Consider the following 25,942-nt stretch of genomic DNA (forward strand, 5'->3'; position numbering starts at 1 on the left):
GCCTGCCTAGGCTGGAGTGCAATGGCTTGATCTTGGCTGTGTGCAACCTCTGCCTCCCGGGTTCAAGCAGTTCTCCTGCCTCAGCCTCCTGAGTAGCCGGGATTACAGGCGCGTGTCACCACACCTGGCTGATGTTTGTATTTTTAGTAGAGACAGGATTTCTACCACGTTGGTCAGGCTGGTTCAATTCTGGACTCCTCGTGATCCACCTGCCTCAGTCTTCCAAAGTGCTGGGATTACAGGCAAGAGCCACCATGCCCGAGCCTCTGCTTACTCATTAATCATCATGTGTGTCATGGAATATAAACAACTCAAATTTTTTGGTTTTGGTTTTTTTGAGACAGCGTCTCACTCTGTCACCCAATCTGGAATGCAGTCTCGATCTTGGCTCACTGCAACCTTGACCTCCCGACCTCCCACCTCAGCCTCCTGAGGAGCTGGGACTATGTCTGTTTCTAGTGTAAGAATTTTGTATTAATATCTAGACATTTAAAACCCAAACTAAAATATTTATAACCTTAATATAGTGGAGGGAAACTGATGTTAGGTGATTTTCATTTATCTTTTAAATTTAATTTTTTTTTTTTTTTAATAACAGGAGAGTACCACCATGCCTGGCTAAATTTTTTAAAGTAGAGATTGGTTTCCACCATGTTTCCCAGGCTGATCTGGAACTCTTAGGCTCAAGTGATCTGCCTGCCTCTGCCTCTGCCTCACAAAGTGCTGGCTGGAATTACAGGCATGAGCCACTGAGCCTGGCCCTAATTTTTTTTTTTTTTTTTTTTTTTAAGAAACAAAACCTGCCAGGTGCGGTGGCTCCCGCCTATAACTCAGCACTTTGGGAGGCTGAGGCAGGCAGATCACCTGAGGTCAGGAGTTCAAGACCAGCCTGGCCAACATGGTGAAACCTTATCTCTACCAAAAATACAAAAATTAGCTGGGAGTGGTGGTAGGTGCCTGAAACTCTGTACCTACTAAACAGTAACTCACCATTCCTCAGCCATTCCCTCCCAGCCCCTGGTAAATACCATTCTACTTTCTGTTTCTATGATTTTGACTCAGCTAAGTATCTTATTTGAGTAGAATTATGTAGTATTTGTCTTTTTGTTACTGGCTTACTTCATTTAGCATAATATCCTTGAGGTTCATTCATTGTAGCATGTGTCAGACTTTCCTTTTTAAGGCCGAATAATATTTCATTGTATGTATATAACACATTTTGCTTATCCATTTGTCTGTCAATGGACACTTGGGTTGCTTCCATATTTTAACTGTTGTGAACAGCTATGAACATGGGTGTACAAATATCCCTTTGAGACCCTGCTCTAAATTCTTTTGGGAGTATATCCAGAAGCAGAATTGCTGGGTCATATGGTAAGTCTATTTTTAATTTTTTGAGGAACTGCCATACTGTTTTCTATAGTGGCTTTGCCATTTTACATTCCCACCAACAGCTTACAAGGGTTCCAGTTTCCCTCTACATGCTTGGATACTTTTTACGTAGACACAAGTTAAACTTCTTTTAGGCCTGGGTTTCTCAACCTTGGCCCTATTGACATTTTAGATTGTATACTTGTTGTGGGTATATATCCTATACATCATAGGCTGTTTTGTAGCATCCCTGGCCAGTAGCACTCCTCCAGTCATGACAATCAAAAATATTTCCAAACATCACCAAATGTTCCCTAGAGTGGGGCAAAATTGACCCAGTTGAGAACCACTGCCTTTAAATAAGCAAAGCCTAATAATTAGGATCTGTGAGGCCCTATCACTGTAATCCTGGAATTAACAGTTTTAGCTTTAATTTACTCTTGACAGTTGAGTTGGCTTTAGTTTCATAGACAATGCAGAGAATCTGATGCACATTTAGAAATGTCTGACTTTGATCAGCCTCTGAAAAAGAACAGAACAAACTAGAAATGTTAGCTTAAAAAGTAGGTTCTTGGTATTATCCATCCACATAAGTTTTAGGTGTAAAAGGATGTACATACACAGGGTATCGACTTGTATTTATGGATTTTAATATATCACAGTTTATAAATATTCAGTATCAACTATGGGAAAATATCATGGCTCCCTTTTATAACTTCCTAATATGATGTATCATGATGTTATGCTAATACTTAGACAGTAGTGTAAAAACTACTTGTAGAACTGAAATGTATGTCATCATTTTAGAAATATCCTCCAATCAGAAACTGAGAAATTAACTTCACATTGCCTCGAGTGGGACAGGAAGCTTGAATTGGACATTCCAGATGATGGTGAGGCAACATTTATATTTTTTGTGTTTGCTTTCTTTTACTATGGTTACGTTTATCTGAAGCATAAAAATATAGCATTGCCTAACTTTATAGTTTCATTATTATTCAAAGTAGCAAGAATTTTTCTTCTTTAACCTGATGTCTACAATAAAGTAGCAAGTGTTTTTCATATCTCAACATATGTTCCCTAACATCTGTGCTGAAATGGTATATAACTTAAAAGATTTAAGAAATTAGAATATTGACTATCATTCCTTTGACTTAGACATTTTTCTAACCAAGCAAGTAACAGTGAATATTATTAACTTTTTTAATAAGACTTTATGGGTGATATCAATATCTGATACTGTTTACACAAAAATATATTCTGAATGAAAATTACCTAAATCAATATGGGAAAGATTTCCTGAAGAGTTCCTTAATCTGATTTATTTGGGGAAGCTGTTTAGAAAAAATTATGTGCTCTCAGTATGAAGTCCTTCTTAGATAATTATTTGCAGTGAGTTGTTTGACTTTTTTTTTTTTTTTTAATTAATTTAAAATGAGCGTTGCTCTTGTTGCCCAGGCTGGAGTGTAGTGGCGCCATTTCGGTTCCCTGCAACCTCTGCCTCCTGGATTCAAGTGATTCTCCTGCCTCAGCCTCCCAGTTGGCTGGGATTATAGGTGCCTGCCACCACGTCCAGCTAATTTTTGTATTTTTAGTAGGGATGGGGTTTCACCACATTGGCCAGGCTGGTCTCGAACTCCTGACCTCAGGTGAGCCACCCACCTCGGCCTCCCAAAGTGCTGGGATTATAGGCATGAGCCACCGTGCCCACAGGTGTGAGCCATCGTGCCCGGCTGACATTGACTTCTTATAAAGTACAAGAAAAAGTAGAATGCTATTTAGTATATAGCAATAGGTATGAGAATATATTGTTTGTTTGTTTTTTTTTGAGACAGAGTCTCGCTCTGCCGCCCAGGCTGGAGTGCAGTGGCGTGATCTTGGCTCACTGCAAGCTCTGCCTCCCGGGTTCATGCCATTCTCCTGCCTCAGCCTCCCGAGTAGCTGGGACTACAGGCGCCCGCCACCTCGCCCGGCTAGTTTTTTTGTATTTTTTAGTAGAGACGGGGTTTCACCGTGTCAGCCAGGATGGTCTCGATCTCCTGACCTCGTGATCCGCCCGTCTCGGCCTCCCAAAGTGCTGGGATTACAGGCTTGAGCCACCGCGCCCGGCCGAGAATATATTGTTAATTTTGAGCGGGAATTGAAGCAAATAGTTAATACTCAGTTATTTGTATGACAAAGTTTTGTGGTAGATATTTTTTGTTTTGCTTTAACAACCTGTAAGCCTTAGGATGTTTGGAGTGAAGTCTTATCACTGGGCTGACTTGCAATGAATGTTCTGTTTTGTCTTTTAATTTTGAAAAACCTCTTATTTCCTTCAGCTAAAGATCTTATTCGCACAGCAGTTGGTCAAACAAGACTCCTTATGAAGGAAAGGTTCAAACAGTTTGAAGGACTGGTTGGTGATTGTGAATATAAACGAGGTGTAAAGGAGACTACCTGTTCAGATCTGGATGGATTTTGGGATATGATTAGTTTTCAGGTATGTGGTTCAATATTTTTAATATATTAACTTTGGACTTTTTTTTTTTTTTTTAAGTAGCAGGAGTGAAATGGGGTAATAGTCGCTGCTTAGGTACCTGTAATATGAAATGAGATGTTATAAAGCACCTTTATAAACTGTAAAACATCTAAATTTTATGACTGATGTACTCTTCTCCCATGTATTCTCAGGATAATTTCTATATAGGTTGAAAACTGAAGTTATTTTCAATTCTTGAATAGTCTGTAATGATTCCACCCGTGAGAAATGAGTCAACTGGCCTTTGGTAGTTGAGTTCAGCTAGCAGTTACTGAGTTCCTGTTGTGTGCCCATATTGTATTAATCTGTTATTGTATTAGGAGTATTGTATTAGGAGTTGATAAAAGAGTTCATTCCCTATCCCAGAGGAGTTTGTAATTTGATTAGTGACTGAGATACAAAATATAATTCTAATGTAGAAAGTGCTGTGATAAAAGAAATTACTAGGAAGATCCATAAAGGTATGGGGGAAGATGACTCTAGCTTTTTGAACTTATTTTAGAAATAAGCATATAAAATAGCATTTCAAGAACCAACAGTCAACAATAGACATCGAACCAAGCTTCAAAGCTAAAAGAAAAAGGCCAAAGCAAACATCTAGGAAGAAAGCTATTTGGATGGACTTTTAAATGCAAGTATTCATATTCTCAAAGAGACCAGACATTTCATCTGTCAAGTAAAAATACCTGTTAAAGAACATTCAGAGAATAAATAGCTTTTTGAAGTTAAGCAATATGAGAACAGAAATGTAAGATACAATAGGTAGAATATGAAGTTAAGGAAATTTCAGCCAGGCACAGTGGCTCAAGCCTGTAATCCTAGTACTTTGGGAGGCTGAGGTGGGAGGATCACTTGAGCCCAGGAGTTCACGGCCAACCTGCGCAACATAGTGAGAGCCCATCTCTACAGAAAATAAATTTAGCCAGGTATGTTTGCACATGCCTGTAGTATAAGCTGTAAGACAGAAGAGCTTAGATAAGAAAATTACATGGACCAGTCCAGGAAATATAGCCAAATTATAGAAAGTCCAGAAAAAGAGAACAGAAAAAAAAAAAAACTAGGGAGGAAGTGAACAATGAAGGAGCCCGTTGAGTGTTTAGCACTGAGAATCAGAGTAGACCCACAGCAACTTACATCATTAAATACCGTTATATAACTCTTGGGATAAAGAGGGTAGGCTAAAGCATCCAGGGAAAGAAAACAAATTTTATACAAAGCATCAAGGGTTAGAGTAGCATTGATCTCTCAACAGCAATATTATGAGCTAGAACAATACTCTGAAAATTCTGAGGGAAATTAACTTCTAGCCTGGAGTTCTATTCTGAACCAATCAAGTATGAGGGTGGAAAGGCACTTTTCAGACACGCAAGATCTCAAAGTTCACCTCCTTCCATGTACCTGAGACCCTTTCTCAGGAAACTGAGAATGTCCCTCACAAAGATGAGGGAGTTACCCAAGAAAAGAGGAGTGGGCTCCATTCCTAGAAAGAGGCAAGACCCTGTCTCAAAAAAACCAAATGAAAACCCTGAGCAAACAAAAGGCAAAACATTTATTAAGTCTAAAGAAAACGTTGTGAGGAAAGAAACGGAATCTCAGCAACTGTATGGCCCAGACATGAATAGTGTTTATGTAGTTATAATTAAGCATTACTTTATGATCAGTTTTTATATATTCACCAGTTTTCATAATAGTTGGTTCACTAGCACCCTTCAATTCTGATTATATGATTCTGTGGCGATTTTTGTATCATTATTAGTTGTGGATTTAAAAGTATGATGTGTTTTCATTGTTTATATTCTTTTTTTTTTGAGATAGAGTCTCACTTTGTCACCCGAGCTGGAGAGCGGTGGCGTGATCTTGGCTCACTGTAACCTCTGCCTCCCAGGTTCAAGCAGTTCTCCTGCCTCAGCCTCCCGAGTAACTGGGATTACAGGTGCCCACCACCACACCGGGCTAATTTTTGTATTTTTAGTAGAGATGGGGTTCACCATGTTGGTCAGGCTTGTCTCAAACTCCTAACCTCAAGTGATCTGCCTGCCTCGGCCTCCAAAGTGCTGGGATTACAGGTGTGAGCCACCACACCAGCCTATAGTCATTATCTTGATCGATGCTCATTTCCCAGCTTTGGCTTAGTGGGAGCCACTTCAAGTTGGGGTACTTTTTTTTTTTTTTTTAAAACACAAAGGAACTATATTAAGGTATAATTTACATATAAAATTTATTCATTTGAAATGTACAGTTCAATCATTTTTAGTAAATTTACAGAGTTGTGCAACCATCACCACAATCCAAATGTAGAACTTTTTTTTTTTCTGAGATGGAGCTTCACTCTTGTTGCCCAGACTGGAGCACAATGGCGTGATCTCAGTTTACTGCAACCTCCGCCTCCCAGGTTCAAGCGATTCTCCTGCCTCAGTCTCCCAAGTAGTTGGGATTACAGTAATGTGCCACTGCGCCTGGCTAATTTTGTATTTTTAGTAGAGACGGGGTTTCACCATGTTGGTCAGGCTGGTCTTGAACTCGTGACCTCAAGTGATCCACGCGCCTTGGCCTCCCAAAGTGCTGAGATTACAGATGTGAGCCACCACACCCAGTCAGAACATTTTCATCAGTATAAAAAGATCCCTCCTGCCTGTTTGCAGTCAATCCCCATTTCTATTCCTAGACCCAGGCAACCACTAATCTATTTACTGTCTCTGTAGATTTGCCTTTTTTGGGATATTTCATATAAATAGAATCATACATTATGTCGTCTTTTGCATCTGGCTTCTTTCACTTACCATGTTTTTGAGTTTTATCCATATTGTAGCTTGCCCTGTGTTCTTCATGCCTTTTTATTGCTGAGTAGTATTCCATTGTATGGATATATCACTATTTATCAGTTGATGGACATTTAGATTGCTTCCACTTTTTGGTGATTATTAAGAATCTGTGAATATTTCCACACAAATCTTAGTGTAGACATATCTTTTTAAATTTCTCTTGGGCAGATACCTAGATATTGCTAGGTCATATTGTAAATTTATGTTTAACTTTTTAAGAAACTGCCCAAACTATTTTCCAAAGTGATTATACCATTTTCAGTCCCACCAACAATGTATGAGTGTTCTGTTTTTCTATATCCTCACTAATACTTGTTATTGTCAGTCTTTTTTATTATAGTAGTCCCCTCTTATCAGCAGTCTTGCTTTCTGTGGTTTTAGTTACCTGAGGTATAGTACAATAAGATATTTGGCAGGGAGGAGAGACCACATTCACATAACTTATTACAGAATATTGTTATAATTGTTCTATTTTATTGTTGATTATCATTGCCAATCTCTATGCCTAATTTAGAAATGAAACTTTATCATAGGTATGTATGTATAGAAAAAACATAGTATATATAGGGTTCAGTACTATCTGCATTTCAGGCATCCCCTCGGAACAGATTCCTTGAAGATAAGGGGGAACTGTTGCATAGCCATCCTAGTGGGTATGAGGTATCTCATTGTAGGGTTTTTTGTTTTTTGTTTGTTTTTTGAGTCGGTCTCACTCTGTCACCTAGGCAGGAGTGCATTGGCACAATCTCACCTCACTGTGACCTCCAATTCCTGGGCTCAAACAACCCTCCTGCTTCAGCCTCCCAAGTAGCTGAGACTACAGGCATGTGCCACCATGATTGGCTAATTTTTGTATTTTTTTGTAGAGGTAGGGTCTCACCATGTTACCCAGGTGCCCAGGTCTTACTCCTGAGCTCAAGCAATCCACCCTCCTCTGCCTCCCAAAGTGCTCGGATTACAGGTGTCACCATGCCTGACCTCATTGTAGTTTTGATTTGAATTTCTCTAATGAGTAATGATATTAAGTATCTTTTTGTGAGCTTATTCACCATTCATGTATCTTCTACTGAAATGTCTGTGTAAATCTTTTGCACCCATTTTTAAATTTGATTGTCTTTATTATTGAGTTTTAAGTATTCTTTATATATTCTGGATACAAGTGCCTTATGAGAAATGTTATTTGCAAATATTCTTTGAGTTTATAGCTCGACTTTTAATCTTCTTTTTTTTTTTTTTTTTTTTTTTTTGAGACGGAGTCTCGCTCTGTCGCCCAGGCTGGAGTGCAGTGGCCGGATCTCAGCTCACTGCAAGCTCCGCCTCCCAGGTTCACGCCATTCTCCTGCCTCAGCCTCCCGAGTAGCTGGGACTACAGGCGCCCGCCACCTCACCCGGCTAGTTTTTTGTATTTTTTTAGTAGAGACGGGGTTTCACTGTGTCAGCCAGGATGGTCTCGATCTCCTGACCTCGTGATTCGCCCGTCTCGGCCTCCCAAAGTGCTGGGATTACAGGCTTGAGCCACCGCGCCCGGCCTTAATCCTCTTAATGGTATCTTTTGAAGTGCCATTTTTTTTTTTTTTTTTGTTAAAGTTAAATTTTTCGAATTTTTTCTTTTCTTTTCTTTTTTTTTTTTTTTCTTGAGATGGAGTCTTACTCTGTCACCCAGGCTGGAGTGCAGTGGTGTGATCTCGGCTCACTGCAGCCTCTGCCTTCCAGGTTCAAGCAATTCTCATGCCTCAGCCTCCCAGGTAGCTGGGATTACAGGCATATGCCACCATGCCCGGCTAATTTTTATATTTTTAGTAGAAATGGGATTTCACCATGTTGGCCAAGCTGGTCTTAAACTCTTGACCTCAACTGATCCACCTGCCTTGGCCTCCCAAAGTGCTGGGATTACAGGGGTGCACCACTGCATCCGGCCAGATTTTTTTTTTCTTTTATGTTGTGATTTTGACACCATGTCTAAGAACTCTTACCTAACCACGAGTCATAAAGATTTTCTCCTGTGTTTTTTTCTAACAGTCTTATGATTTTAGTACTTACAGTTCAGTCTATGATCCATTTGGTTAGTTTTTGTATATGGTACGAGATTGTGAGTCTAAATTCGTCTTTTTGCTTGTGGATAACCAATTTTCCAAGCACTGCTGGTTGAAAAGACTGTCTTTTCCCCATTGAATTGTATTGGCATCTTTGTTGAAAATCAGTTGGTCATGAGTGTAAATCTGAGTCATTTTGACATTTATGAGATGGGGTCTCACTTGTTGCCCAGGCTAGTCTTGACCTTCTGGGTTCAAGCAATCCCCCTGCCTCACCCTCCCAAGTAGCTTGGATTATAGGCATGTGCCACAGCGCCTACAAACATTTACATATTTTTAAGGGAGAGCAAAGCTGAGAGGATGTGTGTGTATAAGTGCATGACGTGGAAACTCAAAGCATGGTTACCAAACTGTTGACAGTAACTAACTCTTTGTAGGAGACTGGAAGTATCAGAAAGATGGAGATTATATTTCCATCCTATTAAATATACTTGTATCTTTTAAAATGAGATTATGTCAAGAAAATGGGAAATGGCACAGATTGGGAGAAAATATTTGCAAAAGATGTATCTGATAAGACTATTATTCAAAAGATACAAAGAGCTCTTAAAACCCAGGAATAAGGAAATGAACAACTCAATTAAAAATGGGCAAAAGACCTGAACTGTTAACTCACCATAGAAGATATACAGATGGCAAATACGCATATGAAAAGATGCTCAACATCATATGTCATTAGGGAACTACAAATCAAAACAACAGATACTACCACATACCTACTAGGGAACAGTGAAAATTTAAAACACTGCCAACAGCAAATGCTGGGGAGGGTATGGAGCAATACGAACTTTCCATTCATTGCCTATGGGAATGCAAAATGTTATATCCACTTTAGAAGACAGTTTGGCAGTCACTTGCAAAACTAAACATACTCCTACCATACGATCCAGCAATTGCGCTCCAAATGAGTTGAAAACTTATGTCCATATAAAAACCTGCACACGGATGTTTTTAGCAGTATAGCAGCTTTATTCATAATTGCCAAAACATGGAAGCAACCAAGATGTCCTTCAGTGGAGGAATGGATAAATAAAAAATTGGATTGTGTTCACATTGTGTAATTAAGAAACAAAAACATTTAGGATGTATTTTCTACCATTTTAGCATTTTAGTAAAAAATAATCTAGGAGAGTTATTCATATATGATATTCTTTATGTAGATTTTGGAGGTTTGTAAGACGAAAGATAATGAAAAACTTTACCATAAAAATTCTTGATTTGAACACTAAATTGAGAATGACTCAGTCCAGTTTTAGTAACTGGACTTAATAACTGGCGATTTCTGAATCGCCATTTTTATTTTTTAGTCTTCAACTCATTAGTTTATAACTTTAATATGGCTATCATTAATCTGTTAAATTTGTGCTTTATTTATTAACAGATAGAAGATGTAATCCACAAATTCAACAATCTGATCAAACTTGAGGAATCTGGGTGGCAAGTCAATAATAATATGAATAATAATATGAACAAAAATGTCTTTAGGGTAAGTTTGTGGGTTTTATATCCAAATTTTTTTTTTCTAGTTAAGGAACTGTTCTACATACATCCAGATTTCTAATATAGATTCTTCTATTTGTTGTTTTTAAGTTTTAAAAACATTTAACTTCAGATTTCTCATCATTTTACAAAGTTAAGTCTGTATATTGCTTACAGTGTATTGATTGCCGTTGAAGAAAGAGCAAGCAAATCGATCAACATAAAATTTAGGATAGTTATGTCTAGAGAGAAGGAGGGGCTGTGATTGAATTGGGGTACCCAGAGGGCTTCTAAGTTACCACATAGTGATATATGAGTGTTGGTTTTATTCTTTAAACTGTACTTACACATTTTGTTATAGTAGTAGTAGGTAATTTATATAATGCTTAGTATGTGCCAAATATTCCAAGTACTTTATATATATTAACTTAATTCTTACAACAGTTATATGAAATGGAAGCTGTTATCCTTGTTGCTTTGTTAACATGATAGATTTTGTTCTTATTTGTTTCTAGTAATTATCTTTCTAGTAATGTTTTTGAATTCAAAGTTTTTGGTTTGGGTGGACACTTTTCAAACTAAGCATTCAGTTTTTTTTTGTGATATGAGAAAAATGCTTGTAGTTATAAATTCAGCTTGTCTAGATTGGTATTTTATTATACTATGTAATCCAAATAAAAACTCTCTTGAATCCTATCTTAGGAGTTTAACTTGTTAAAGTGTTTTTTTTTTTTAAACCTTATGTTTAAGCTTTTTTTTTTTTTTTTTTTGAGACAGTTTCGCTCTTGTTGCACAGGCTGTAGTGCAGTGGCATGACCTTGGTTCACCACAACCTCCACCTCCTGAGTTCAAGTGATTCTCCTGCCTCAGCCTCCAAAGTGCTGGGATTACAGGCATAAGCCACTGTGCTCGGCCTTAAAAAATATTTTACTAGGCCAGGCGCAGTGGCTTACATCTGTAATCCCAGCACTTTGGGCAGCTGAGGTGGGCAGATCACCTGAGGTTTGGAGTTCAAGACCAGCTTGACCATCACGGAGAAACCCTGTCTCTACCAAAAATACAAAAATTAGCTGGGCAAGGTGGCTCATGCCTATAATCCCAGCAACTCGGGAGGCTGAGGCAGGAGAATCGCTTGACCCTGGGAGGCGGAGGTTGTGGTGAGCTGAGATCACACCGTTGCACTCCAGCCTGGGCAACAAGCAAAACTCCGTCTCAAAAAAATTTTTTTTTTACTAATAAAGTCTCACGACAAGGACCCTGAGGACAGTAACTAAATTGATGGAATGGATTTCAAAACTATAAATAGTGAAGGATGCTACTTCATTATTAAAGCTACTGTGGGCATTTCTTATTAAGGATTTAGTCCTGGAAATATTAATATCATCAGTGATGCAGATCATGGCTGTGTCCTAGAGAGATTTGTAATTCTGCCTGTTATCACCAGGTGTCTCTCTCCTACTTTATTTTATAGGCTACTGTTAAGATAATCAAACAAAGTAAAGCTAATCTTTTATACTATACTTGGATACCACTCCCTACTACCTCTTATTTATTAATCCCTCATTCCATCAGTTAGTCTTGTTTTCCCTACCCCCTTTTTTCCATCAGTTTTTAAACATGTTTAAGTGTCTTATCATTGTTTACATTAAAACAAAGAAACCTGTGGTGTCTGCTTCTCCCTTTAATTGCTTGTATACCCCCATTTTTCTTTCTTCCCAGTCACTGACAAGCTGACTGTTGTCTATACTCAATTATTTTTGTTCCTTTATTTCTCCAACTCATTGCAATTCAGTTTTACCCCCTCTATAACTTTAGAATAGTTATCTAAATTATTAATCCACTAGTTGCTTAAGTTATTAGGTACTTAATTTTAAAATCTAACCTTTCTAGGCCAGGCGTGGTGGCTCAAGCCTGTAATCCCAGCACTTTGGGAGGCTGAGGGAGGCAGATCACCTGAGGTCAGTTCGAGATTAGCCTGGCCAACATGGTGAAACCCTGTCTCTACTAAAAATAAAAAATTAGCCAGGCATGGTGGCTGGCACCAATAATCCCAGCTACTCAGGAGTTTGAGGTAGGAGAATCACTTGAACCCAGGAGGCACAGGTTATGGTGAACCGAGATCATGCCACTGCACTTCAGCCTGGGCGACAGATCAAGACTCTGTCTCAAAAATAAAATAAATAAGTAAATAAATAAATCTAACCTTTCTGCAGTATTAAATATGGTCTACTTTTTTGAGATAGTCTTGCTGTGTTGCCCAGGCTGGAGTACAGTAGCGCCATCTCGACTCACTGCAACCTCTGCCTCCCAGGTTCAAGCGATCTCCCATCTCAAGCCTCCTGAGTAGCTGGGACTACAGGCATGTGCCACCATGCCCAGCTAATTTTTTGTATTTTTAGTGGAGCTGGTGTTTCTCTATGTTGGCCAGGCTGGTCTGGAACTCCTGTCCTCAAGTGATCCACCCGCCTCAGCCTCCCAAAGTGCTGGGATTACAGGCATGAGTCACCACACCTGACCTACTTCCTTGTTTTTGAAATTATATTTCCTTTCTACTTCTTTGTCTATTCTTCAGTCATGTTTGCATATTCGTTTTCCATTTATCCCTTAAATGTTTTTGATACTTAGAATTCCTACCTCTGCTCTCTTCTTTCCTTCCATAATTTTTCTGTGCAATCTTACCCAACCTGTAATGATTCCCAAGTCTGTATTGCAGACCATACTTACTAAGCTCTAATTCTGTATATCATGACTCAATATACCTTAAAAATCAATATATTCCAAACTGACAGCATCTCCACACACACCAATGTTGCCCTGTCTCATAATGCTGTTACCATCCCACCAGGTGTTCAAGATAGAAGTCTCAGTATCTCTTTTGGTCCTTTGCTTTCTTTATTTCACCATCTCCACCCCACAGACATCCAATAGATGAGTAAGTCCTCTCAATTCTACCTTTCAAATATCTGTTGAATCTATCCACTTTTTTCATCTCTTACTCCTTAGTCTGAGTGATCGTTCTAAAACACCAGCTTGATAATGTTAATCTTCTGCTTAAAAATCACTAATAACTCTCTATTGCTTTGTCCTTTGTGTAAATGTGATTTTCTTAAAACTTACATGCAGGTGATTTTATAATTTAGCTATTGTTTAACTCCACTTTGCTTTCTTTCATTTCTGGCTTTGGAAACATCTCTCTAGCCCTTGCCTCACCCCATCTTTTAGTTTGATGAAATGTGGTTTCAGCATAGGTGCTACTTCCTACAACCTTTCCTGATGTCTGAAGATTGGTTTAGATGTCATCCTTATTTATTTTCTTTTAATGTTTTACTTTTTTTCTTTCTTTACTTTTTTTTTTTGTTTTTTCTTTTTTTTTTTTTGGAGGGGGGTGTCATGGTTGTAATCTGAAGGATGCCCCTACATTTATTTCTAACGGGACATTTATCCTTCTTACTTTACTTCCCAGATCTTCCACTAAGCTGCAAACTCCTTGAGGGCAGCCACTGTGTCCTTTACCTTTTCACCCTTTTAGCACATACTAGGAACTTGATAAATACATGATGAATGTGAAATATTTTATGTATACTTTATTTTTAAAAATTAAATTTTTAAGTGATAATTTGTGTTTGTTGTGTGTTTTTCTTATAAGATGGTAATGGGCAGCTTTACTATATGTCAGTTTCTCTTTGCAGAAAAAAGTTGTCTCAGGTATAGCGAGTAAACCAAAACAGGATGATGCTGGAAGAATTGCAGCGAGAAATCGCCTAGCTGCCATAAAAAATGCAATGAGAGAGAGAATTAAGCAGGAAGAACATGCTGAAACAGCAGCCTCTGTGATACCAAAGGAAGTTGATAAAATAGTATTTGATGCTGGATTTTTCAGAGTTGAAAGTCCTATTAAAGCATTCTCAGGTTAGTTGTTGTTTTTGGTTTTTGTTGTTGTTGTTTTTTCCTGAGACTACTTAAGAGAAATATTTGGGATAGATGGGGGCTTGTGTAAGGTGAAAAATAGTTTTTACATTAAGAGACGTAAGTTTTTCTGTGATTTTTAGAAAATAGACTACGCTCACTCACAAACACATGTAAATCACATTTTGATGGGTATGATCAGATTAGTTTAAGTGCGATGTCTTCTAAGATTGCTTTTCTACTTTCTAAGTAATTTCACATCTGTAATGTAATTATCATGTAACCCTACAGTCTATGAGAAAGGTCACAGGATCTCAAGAGGTAAGAGAAGTGACAGAAGCATGAAGAAGTAAAGTGATTTTCTTCAGGTCAGTTAGAAGTTTGGTTAGAGTTTAAACTGCAAAGGAAACTTGAGCATCCAGCTATCACAATTCTCTAGCTGTGCTTTAAAATGAAGCTTATGTGCTGTGTGTGTTGGTTCATGCCTATAATCCTAGGACTTTGGGAGACCAAGGCAGGAGGATCATTTGAAGCTAAGAGTTTGAGACCAGCCTGGGCAATTTAGTGAGAGCCCCTCTCTACAAAAAAATAAAAAATTAACCGAGCCTGGCAGTACATGCCTGTAGTCCCACATACTCGGGAGGCGGGGGCAGGAGGATCACTTGAGCCCAGGAGTTCAAGGTTACAGCGAGTTATGATTGTGCCCCTGCACTCTAGCCTCGGTGACAGAGCAAGAGTCTATCTCTAAAAACAGAAGGAGTTTATGCAAAGTGGGTTTGGTTTTGTTTGCATTTGTATTAAAACTTTTGCTCAAATCTTTTTGAGAGGCAATAAATGTACTAATTTTCTAATTTAAAAATATTCCAGTAAAAGCAGTTTTTAATACTTTAGGAAATCATTTTTTATGACTTTCTAATTGTATTTGTCAATAGCTTTTTTTTCACAGACTATTTTTCTTGAATTGAATTTATCTCAATTGAAATTATTTATAAGCCATAGATGTCCACCAGGAAGTTTTTTCAAAATAAACCTAAATTGTTCTCTAATACCTGCTATCTGATATTTACAGTGATCCTCAAGTATATTATAACTTTCTTGTTGGTTTAGGTATCAAATCTGTTGCACTTTTGTTTGTTTCCTTAAGCAGCTATACTCCCTGGATACCCAGGAATCTCTCACTGCTAATAACGTGGCCCCATTCTACTACCTGTCAAAGATCTTCGTGGTTTTTACAGCCATGAGCTCATCATTCTGTTCTTTCGCATACTCAACTCAGTCCTTATAGATAGGGAGATTAAGGTTTATGGCAAAAATTGGTCTTTTAAAATTGTTACAGAACACATAGTTTATATGAGGCTAATTACAAAACAGTAGTCCCTGAGGAAGCCCTTTTCATTCCATTTGCCAGCCCCTAGAAGCAACTACTTTCAATTCTTACTGGAGTGTTTTGTTGTTAACCACCATCTCTCTTGACAAGGTTTGATCTTTTTTGAAAACACAGTTTTCTTCTGGTAGACTTTTTAATCTTTCTTTCATGTACTTACTGTTTTCTTCTATTTCCTGGAGATTTCCTCAATTTTCATGCTGGCTATCATGTTTTTAATTCCCAAGAGCCCTTTCTTACTCTCCAAATGTTCATTTTATAGCATTCTGCACTTGTTTCATAAGTGCATTGTTTTATCTTTCCAAGGATATTAATGATAGCTTTTATGTGTTCTTCATCCACTATAGACAGTGTTTGTTTCAGGGTACTTTCATCTAGTTGTTTTTGGTTTCTGTCTCTTGTATTAGAGGCTTTCCTCAGGAATCTGGTGATCTCTCACTGCCTGCACATGGTTAAGAATAGGGCACTAAAAAGCTGACTGGAAACTCTCTGCACATGGGTAGGACCTTTACTGTGGGGGCCCTACTGTTAGCGGGGCCATTATGCTGGGAACCTACACGTCACTGCATTTAAGACTTTTCTCATAGTCTACTCAGATTCCCCAGAGAAGATGCTTTCCATCTGCTTCCTGGAAGGTATCATTCTGGCTGCCAGTCTTTCAGGGGCCATGTGGGGGAAGAAAGCTAAGTGTCTCAACATTTTATGTGTAAATATTCACTTATTTCCCTTATTTTCCATGCAGTACCCTGTCTCTCAACTGTATCTGGTATCCTCTAAACTAGAGACCCTTCTGTTTTTGGTGATGGGGGTGGGTAATGACAGTTGCTTTGCTGTGCAGAATGAGGAAAGGATTCTGAGCTCTCCTTGTTTAAACTGACTTTGAGCCATTCCTTCTGTGTTTAGCTCCATTTTCATCTCCACTTGCAAAGGTACTTAGAGCCACCAGTTATTTTGAGGGGTTATGTGCTAGAAATTGGATTGATTCTCTTTTTTCTTGATTGGTGGCTTAGAATTTGTTTTCTTGAGTCTAAGTCCCACTCAACAATCTACATTATAGCTTCCAAAATGTTGTTATTGTTGCTGTCTCTTCTTTAGTTTCCTTTGTCCTTGTAGAGTTCTGCTTTTTAAGGTTATCTCTGGCCAGGCACGGTGGCTCACGCCTGTAATCCCAGTACTTTGGGAGGCTGAGGCGGATGGATCACCTGAGGTCAGGAGTTCGAGACGAGCCTGACCAACATGGTGAATGAAACCTCATCTCTACTAAAAATACAAAAAATTAGCCAGGCGTGGTGGCAGATGCCTGTAATCCCAGCTACTCGGGAGGCTGAGACAGGAGAATTGCTTGAACCCAGGAGGCGGAGGTTGCAGTGAGCCAAGATCGTGCCATTGCACTCCAGCCTGGGCGACAGGAATGAAACTCTATCTCCAAAAAAAAAAAAAAAAAATTATCTCTGTTCAGGCCCGGCGCAGTGGGTCACACCTATAATCCCAGCACTTTGGGAGTCCGAGGCAGGTGGATCACCTGAGGTCAGGAGTTCGAGATCAGCCTGGCCAACATGGCGAAACCTCATCTCTACTAAAAATACAAAAATTAGCCAGTCATGGTGGCATGCATCTGTAGTCCCAGCTACTGGGGAGACTGAGACAGGAGAATCACTTGAAGCTGGGAGGCAGAGGTTGCAGTGAGCCGAGAGATCACACCACTGCACTCTAGCCTGTCCAGCCGGGGTGACAGAGTGAGACTCTATCTCAACAACAACAACAAAAAAATTATCTCTGTTCATGTAAAAGTAGTGGGATGTCAAATGGAAGCAGCATCTGATATGCATTTCAATACTGTCTTAAACAGAAAGTCCCAGGCATTTGTCTTTAACAGACATTATTTGACAGGAGAAAGAGGCTGATAGGATTTTCAGTGTATTCCTAGTTATGAAAAGTAAAAGAACTATTTGGTATTGAGGCGATTTCTCTCATCTTCTAGGAATTTCTGTCTCTTCTGAAGGCCCTTCTCAAAGACTTAGAACACCTAAGTCTGTCAGCAAAGCTGTATCTCAGAGTAGAAGTGAGATGGGCCTTCCACAACAAACTACGTCACCAGAAAGTGCCGGTCCTCAGAATACTAAAAGTGAACCTGTGAAGAAGACTTTGTTTTTGAATATTCCTGAAAGCAGGTATTTCTTTAACATGTTAATAAGAGTTTAACAGTTGCTGATATTAAATGCCATTTCAGATTGTTAAGATGGTAAAAGGTGCCAGACATATATTGTTAATAAATTTCATAATGCACTTTGGGAGGCCGAGGCGGGCGGATCACAAGGTCAGGAGATCGAGACCACGGTGAAACCCCGTCTCTACTAAAAATACAAAAAAAAAATTAGCCGGGCGCGGTTGTGGGCACCTGTAGTCCCAGCTACTTGGGAGGCTGAGGCAGGAGAATGGCGGGAACCCGGGAGGCGGAGCTTGCAGTGAGCTGAGATCGGGCCACTGCACTCCAGCCTGGGCGACAGAGGGAGACTCCGTCTCAAAAAAAATAAATAAATAAATAAATAAATAAATTTCATAATGACTCTGCAACATATAGGCAGTACTCCCTTTTTATAAATGAGAAAACTAAAGCTTAAGATTTCAGGATACTAAATGGTTACATTTAGATCGGTAAATTCTGTGGCACTAAGAAGAAAAGAAGCAATATGGTATCCTTTGGTGCTAAACGTACTGCTCAACAGTTCTGAGCTGAGAAGAGCTCTGTGACTTACTAGCTATGCAACTTTGGGGCGAATAATCAATTCTCTTTACCTTCACTTTCATCATCTACAAAGCAGCAATGCTAATGCCTCCCCAAGGTGGTTGAGAGATAGACACTTTTTACCTGCCTTTGTAGAAAGTACCTTGAGATTGTTGTCTTGACAGATGGCAGAGCATGTTGAAAGGGGAGTTAATGTGTACTGAACAATTATTATTGGCTAGATATGATTCTAGGTTTTGTTTGTTTTTTGGAGGCTGCGTGTCACTCTGTTACCTAGGCTGGAGTGCAGTGCTACGATCTCGGCTCACTGCAACCTCTGCCTCCCAGGTTCAAGCGATTCTTCTGCCTCAGCCTCCCAAGTAGCTAGGACTACAGGCACGTGCCACCATGCCCAGATAATTTTTCTATTTTTAGTAGAGATAGGGTTTCACCATGTTAGCCAGGATGGTGTCGATCTCTTGACCTTATGATCCGCCAGCCTTGGCCTCCCAAAGTGCTGGAATTACAGGCATGAGCCACCGCGCCCGGCCTACTTTGTATATCTTGTAGTTTACTATTGTTTGCTAATAAGCTTCATAATTGCATTTGAGTCATATTATAAGTACCCCCTTTTTTTTTTTTGAGACGGAGTCTCGCTCTGTCGCCCAGGCTGGAGTGCAGTGGCCGGATCTCAGCTCACTGCAAGCTCCGCCTCCCGGGTTTACGCCATTCTCCTGCCTCAGCCTCCCGAGTAGCTGGGACTATAGGCGCCCACCACCTCGCCCGGCTACTTTTTTGTATTTTTTTTTTAGTAGAGATGGGGGTTTCGCCGTGTTAGCCAGGATGGTCTCGATCTCCTGACCTCGTGATCCGCCCGTCTCGGCCTCCCAAAGTGCTGGGATTACAGGCTTGAGCCACTGCGTCCGGCCATAAGTACTCTTTAAAAATGTTTTGGATTCCCCAAAACGCCCTCAAAGGGCATCATACAAATAAGCAACTTTGTGCAATAAAGGCAAAGTAAAGCTGGACACTAGAAAAATAGAGCATATCTTTTTTAAAAAGTAACTTGGAAGAAACGGAGATAGATTTTTTTTTTTTTTTTTGGAGACAGAGTGTCACTCTGTTGCCAAGGCTGGAGTGCAGTGGCACGATCTCGGCTCGCTGCAACCTCCACCTCCCAGGTTCAAGTGATTCTCCTGCCTCAGCCTCCCAAGTAGCTGGGACTACATGCACGTGTCACCACGCTCAGCTAATTTTTTGTAGTTTTAGTAGAGACGGGGTTTCACCATGTTAGCCAGGATGGTCTCAATCTCCTGACCTCATGATCCACCTGCCGCGGCCTCCCAAAGTGCTGGGATTACAGGCGTGAGCCAAGGCGCCTGGCCAAGACAGGTCTTTCTAATAAGATACAAGCTAGTAACTTCAGGATTAGAATACCTTGTATTCTAACTCAATTATTGCCTAGCTGGAGTTAGCTACATTTACTTGTTAACAAGCAACAGACTTAAGAACATTGTAACTCCTGTTCTGCTTTTTGAACAATTAGTTCAGATAAAATTATAGAAATAGTATGATTGAAGGCAAGTTTCTTAGCAGGTACCTTTACTCCAGCTCATGGATTAACAAGTAACAAGTAAATGTAGCTAACTCCAGCTAGACAATAATTGAGTTGTTGCTTCTGTCTCCAGAAGTCACCTTCCTTTTGACTTTTTTTTAGTATATAGCTCTGGATTTGGCTGAGATTCAGAGTATTGCTGGTAGAGCCACCTGAGCCTGACTGACCACCGTGGTAACAGACTTGTGAGCTTTCTGCAGAAGAATGCATTTAGTTTATAAGGCCATCCCACAGTAGCTGTAGTCCAAAACTAATCTATCTGGATCAGGCCTGATCTTGCGCCAGGCTCCATGTTTGATCCATTCCCTAAATTAATTGCCATTATAAAGGATGGACTCAAAACACAAGTGAAACAATAACAATATGTTTAATTATGAGTGTAATGCTGTTTTTTTTTTCTTCTTTAGGAACAGCATAGTGGAAGATGCTCAGTGTCCTGGATTACCAGATTTAATTGAAGAAAACCATGTAAGTACAATTCCAGTGTGGTTAGATAGCCCCCAGTATGTCATATGTTTATATCATTATAGAATGTAACTTCATAAACCATCCCCAAAATTTCCATTGGAAATCTAAATCAGTCATATAGAATGGTGGTTCTTGTTTCAATGACATTTGGGTCATTTAAAACCATAGTGTCATTTTGTATTCTTCAACTCATATCAGGATGAATATGGAACCAGTGAACTGGAGCAGAAATCAGCAAACTTTGGCCCCTATTTTTACAAATCATATTTTATTGCCATAACTACATATTTGTTTATGTATTCTATCTGGCTGCTTTTGCAATACAGTGGTAGAGTTGAGTACTTATCACAGAGACCCTGTGGCTCACAAACCTAAAATATTTACTATTTGGTCCTTTACAGAAAATGTTTGCCAGTCCCTGAGCTAGAGTATAGGTACTTGCTGAGAAACTTGCCTTCAATCATACTATTTCTATATTATCTGAACTAATTGTTGAAGAAGCAGGATAGTAGGATTTATAATGTTCTTAAGCCTGTGTCCAGGATGTCATCCTTCTGTTTTTCTTACATTTAATGGCAACAAGACTTTTAAAATTTGTTCCAAGTAATTGATAATTAAATTTAATGCCATTTTTACTTCTAGGATGTAAATAAGACAAACTTGAAGGTGGATTGTTTACCCAGTGAGGGAATGAGTTTGCCTCTTCTTGCTGGTGGAGTAGCAGATGATATTAATACTAACAAAAAAGAAGGAATTTCAGATGTTGTGGAAGGAATGGAACTGAATTCTTCGATTACATCACAGGATGTTTTGATGAGTAGCCCTGAAAAAAATACAGCTTCACAAAATAGCATCTTAGAAGAAGGGGAAACTAAAATTTCTCAGTCAGGTGAGATATTTAAAATATATTTAAATGAGCCTTTATTAAAGAAATGAACTTGGATTAAGGTATAAATTATCCTATAAGGTCCATTTTACATTAGAGCTAACTATTTAGGAACCTTCACTGTTAGTGAAGACCATGAATTAGAAAAATTCCCTCAAGCTTTTTTTTTTTGAGACAAAATCTCACTCTGTCGCCCAGACCTGGAGTGCAGTCGCGTGATCTCAGCTCACTGTAACCTCCGCCTCCTAGGTTGAAGCGATTCTCCTGCCTCAGCCTCCCCACGTGCCACTGCACCTGGCTAATTTTTGTATTTTTAATAGAGACAGAGTTTCACCACATTGGTCAGGCTGGGCTTTTTTTCAGTTCTCCTTCTTTTCAACACATATCCCCAAGTCTTTCTTCAAAATATCCTATTTTTCTTCCCTACTGCCTAGTTCTACCTATATTGTTGTGATGGTTCTGCAATAGGAAATGGCTCCTGTATTTTTGTTATAATGTGTGCCAGTTCCACCTGCTATCTTCATCAGTTACTCTGTAGCTGATCTAACTGGGGCCTATGGTAAAACAAAAGGTTATAACCTTGGCCAGACATTTAATGTCTTCCAGCTGTTCTTCATCAGCATCTTCTGGGTACTTTTAATATTACAAGTATGAGATTTGTTTACAGAAGACTCCTTTTATACCAAAGTTAAGGATAAGAATTTAACCAAGAAATGTAACTACTTTCAAAAAGTATAGCATAAAATGGTCTATATTTTTGTCTTAGCATTTGATATGTGGAACTTTTCATATTTTTCAAGGTTTTGTCCATTTCTAAGACCCTCGAACGTGAGAATATTCTTTAAAAAGTTAATTTTTTTTGTTGTTTTTCAGTTCTATTTGATAAAAGTCTCACTACTGAATGCCACCTTCTTGATTCGGTAAGTTTTCCAACTTAATTTGACAAGTCCCTTTATACTCTAGATTTGTTTTATAAAATGAATATTGCTTTTCTATTTGTGTACAAGGCTTAAAATGTATATCTTGTCATTGTTTTGCTTACTCACTATTTTTCACAGAATGAAGAAAAAATTTGGTGTTTATATACTTTAAAATATAATATGTTTTAATATTAAACCCTGAAGATATGTTTCTCTATGTGGTTTTTCTATCAAATTTGCTCTGATAAACTGGATACTTGAATGTCTAAATATATTTCTAGGTGATTCAAGAAAAATATAAGGCAGTTTCTGCCCTTCTGGGGAAATCATGTCTATCCCACCTTCAGTCGTCATTGGTTATTTATGTCCTGCTATTTTAAGTGACTACTTCCCTGCTTTTACTTCTGGTGACCTCTTGCCTCTAAATCTAGTTCAGACAGCCCTTTTGTGAAGCATTCTGTAAAAGCTCTTATCTCTCCCATGTTAATTTATATATAGCTACATATGCACATAGGCATACAGTGTTTACATTTCATCTCTTATTCAGGGTATAATATGAATGCATTCCAAAAATATAACTTCAGGAATCTAATTCTTTATTAACTGTAAATTCCACATTAAGTAGAGCTGTCCGATTCATACCTTTGATATGGCACGAATTAAAAGTGCTCTCTTTCCTGCTGTTTATATATAGCATTGGTTTCAGCCCCATCCCAGACATTTTTTTGTTTTGTTTTGTTTTGTTTTGTTTTGTTGTTTGCAGACAGAGTTTCACTCTTGCACCCAGTCTAGAGTGCAATGGTGTGATCTTGGCTCACTGCAACCTCTGCCTCCCGGGTTCAAGCAGTTCTCCTGCCTCAGCCTCCCGAGTAGCTGGGATTACAGGTGCCTGCTACCATGCCTGGCTAATTTTTGTATTTTTTAGTAGAGATGCGGGGTTTCACCATGTTGGCCAGGCTTGTCTTGAACTCCTGACCTCAGGTGAGCCACTGTGCCTGGCCGATATTTTTATTTCAAAGATCTGGAGTAGGGATTTGTCATTTTTTTCTTCATCAGTGATTCTTATGGTTTACACCTCTGGTTTACAGCCTTACCTTGGAATTTTCCAGGACTAACTACTACAGTAGATCAGAAAATGGCCTTGGTTTTATCTTCTTTAATCTCAGAATGTAAGAAATTCATTCATAAAGCAAATATAGGATCAAACAACCACAGTTTTTGTTAACGTCATGAAACCTGGCAAATACTTAGCTTCCATAAGCCATGAATTCCTTAAAGACCCTTGTGTATCTTGGTTTTCATTATTTTTCAAAGCTGCCTTTTTTGTGGTCAGGCCCTGGGCTGTCCTGTGTCTCAGGAGCAGAATAAAATGTGTTACTGTGACCTGCATACCATTCTTTCTTGGTTTTAGCCTTCTTTAATCATACACTGAGACCTAGAGGATCAGGGCTTTTAGAATAAGGCCAACTTATGTAAACCTGATTTAACCCTGTTCCCAGATCAAACTCTGAATGATTGATTCTGAGAATATATGTTGTTATAAGTAAATCCAGAGATTACCAAATCATAATATTTTAATATATTAGTAATGTGATTAAAAGTACATCACAATTATGTTTTCTCATTGATAGATCTTAGTACCTTATCATTTAGTCTGATTTTTTTCACTTCTGTAAATATTAATATTTAGATGTCTATTTTAGACCCAAATTATTGCTTGCCCCAGTAGCATAATTTGAACTTGAAGCAGGGCTTGAGGGAGTAAAAAGATCCCAGCAGGATCACACAGTAGTAAAAGGGCTATTAAGTGCTATTATATGGTTTAGGATTTATGGAATCTGTGTAAGTGGCTTAAGATATGGCCTCAGTTTTATTCATTCTGCATACACTGGTTGAGTCCATTTACATATTATTCACATTTTTATACATATATTCTGAATATACCTTTCCAATTTAAAAAAAAACTAATATACATTTGAAATAAGATCTGCTGGAAAGTAGCATAATCGTTGTTTATAATTTTATTGTTATATAGGGAAAATATTTACATGTTTCTTTTTGTTTGTTTTTGAGATGGGATCTTGCTATGTTGCTCGGGCTGGTCTTGAAGTCCTGGGTTCAAGTGATCCTACCACCTCAGCCTCCCGAGTAGCTGGGACTACAGGTGTGCACCACCGCACCCGGTTTATTTATGTTATTTATTAATTTACTATAGCAATGTTGAAGAATTACTTGGTGAAACTCGTGATGGATACTTTACTGACTTCTCTGGATTTGTTCTCCAGCCAGGTCTACAGTGCAGTAATCCATTTACTCAGCTGGAGAGGAGACATCAAGAGCATGCCAGACACATTTCTTTTGGTGGTAACCTGATTACTTTTTCACCTCTACAAGGAGAATTTTGAATTTAAAAATAAATCCATTTTCCTTCACATTATCAATGCTTATATATTCTTTAGACTATTGAAATTTTGGAGAAAATGTATTTGTGTTCACTTCTATAGTATCATATAATGTTTTAATACTCTGTTCATCAAAGTGTATTTTAGATATACTCTTTCTCAAGGGAAGTGGGGATATTTTGTACATTTTCAACACAGAATAAAAAATATACTGTGCCTTGCCTCTCTTGTTTGAAAGGAATAAGCTTAAGGCTAAGTATACTTAGCACTTATAAACATTCTTTAGTTTAATTGAAATATTAACCTGTGCCAGAAGTATTTGCATCTTTTTACACTTTATTCTTAGTTTGAAATCCTAAATTTGTTGACATTGAACAGCTTTGGGTATTACATTTTTCCATAGTATTCTGAGTTTCTTTACATGAGCTTTCTGGATTCCGAAGTCAGTTTGACATGCTGCGGTTTCAAACAGTTCAATCATTAGAGGTACCCATTAAGTCCTTGCGTTTTTGTTTTCATTTTCCCATTGGCATGCCCAAGAGACATTGAGGAGATGCTTTTTACTTTTGAAAAAAATCGTATCAATCATATAACATATCAGTCACATGAACATTTAAAAAACTGGTACAAAGAAACCCAAGATTTACAGTTAATACAAAGCAATATGCGACACAACAATATTTTGCTCTCAAAAATAAAGCAGATCAGAATAAGACAATGTCAGTAAATGTGATCTTTAATAAGATGTATCACTGAGTTGTTTAGAAAGCTTTCAGCTGTTCATGGCCCTGGGCCATTAGAAAACCCTAGTTTATGTATATTTCTTTTTCCTACATGGCTTGTTTGAATTACTCAAACAAGGAATGGACTCGAACTGGCTTAACAGTAAGGAAATTTATTATTTCACAAGTTATCAAAGTGATTCCAGGTACTTTATAATCAATAGCTCAGTGATCACATCAAGGTCCAACTTTCTATTCCTAGTTCATTCTGTTATCCTTGATGTCGGCTTCTCCTCTACAGCTGGGTCTTTTTGGGGTCATAAGATGGCTGCTATTGGCAATTAGAGTTATGTCCTTCCCTTTGGCCTGATTAGACCAACTAATGCCACATCCCCATCTGCAGATCAGTAAGCCAGCAGGGGATTGACTTAAATGAATCAGAATTCCCTGTTGAATCTGGGATCACACCTGAATAAAACCTTGGCTCTTAGGAAACAAGGAATAGATATTTGGGTAGGCAACCATCAGTGTCCCCTACTACATAACGTGCTTGGCTATTGGAGTCTAGAATTATGAGGTATTAGGAAAATTTTTAGAGACAAAATGAAAGAAAACTGTTTTGGACAGA

The 25,942-nt window shown here is 38.6% G+C and overlaps 1 protein-coding gene across 3 annotated transcripts in view; it reads left to right on the forward strand.

The window, feature by feature from the left end:
- Positions 1–24,808, forward strand: part of DLGAP5 (DLG associated protein 5) — a 42,754-nt gene extending 17,946 nt beyond the window's left edge. For all 3 annotated transcript variants that reach the window (XM_009211581.4, XM_017961183.2, XM_021941244.2), the window contains 9 exons: positions 2,179–2,264; positions 3,693–3,853; positions 10,189–10,293; positions 13,976–14,195; positions 17,558–17,747; positions 20,324–20,384; positions 21,027–21,273; positions 22,144–22,190; positions 24,476–24,808. In XM_009211581.4, coding sequence (XP_009209845.2) covers positions 2,179–2,264; positions 3,693–3,853; positions 10,189–10,293; positions 13,976–14,195; positions 17,558–17,747; positions 20,324–20,384; positions 21,027–21,273; positions 22,144–22,190; positions 24,476–24,595 — 1,237 coding nt within the window. In that variant the 3' untranslated portion in view covers positions 24,596–24,808. The remainder of the gene's footprint in view (positions 1–2,178; positions 2,265–3,692; positions 3,854–10,188; positions 10,294–13,975; positions 14,196–17,557; positions 17,748–20,323; positions 20,385–21,026; positions 21,274–22,143; positions 22,191–24,475) is intronic.
- The last annotated feature ends 1,134 nt before the right edge of the window (positions 24,809–25,942 follow it).

Source organism: Papio anubis, chromosome 7 (assembly GCF_008728515.1).
Source record: "Papio anubis isolate 15944 chromosome 7, Panubis1.0, whole genome shotgun sequence".
Taxonomy (NCBI): domain Eukaryota; kingdom Metazoa; phylum Chordata; class Mammalia; order Primates; family Cercopithecidae; genus Papio; species Papio anubis.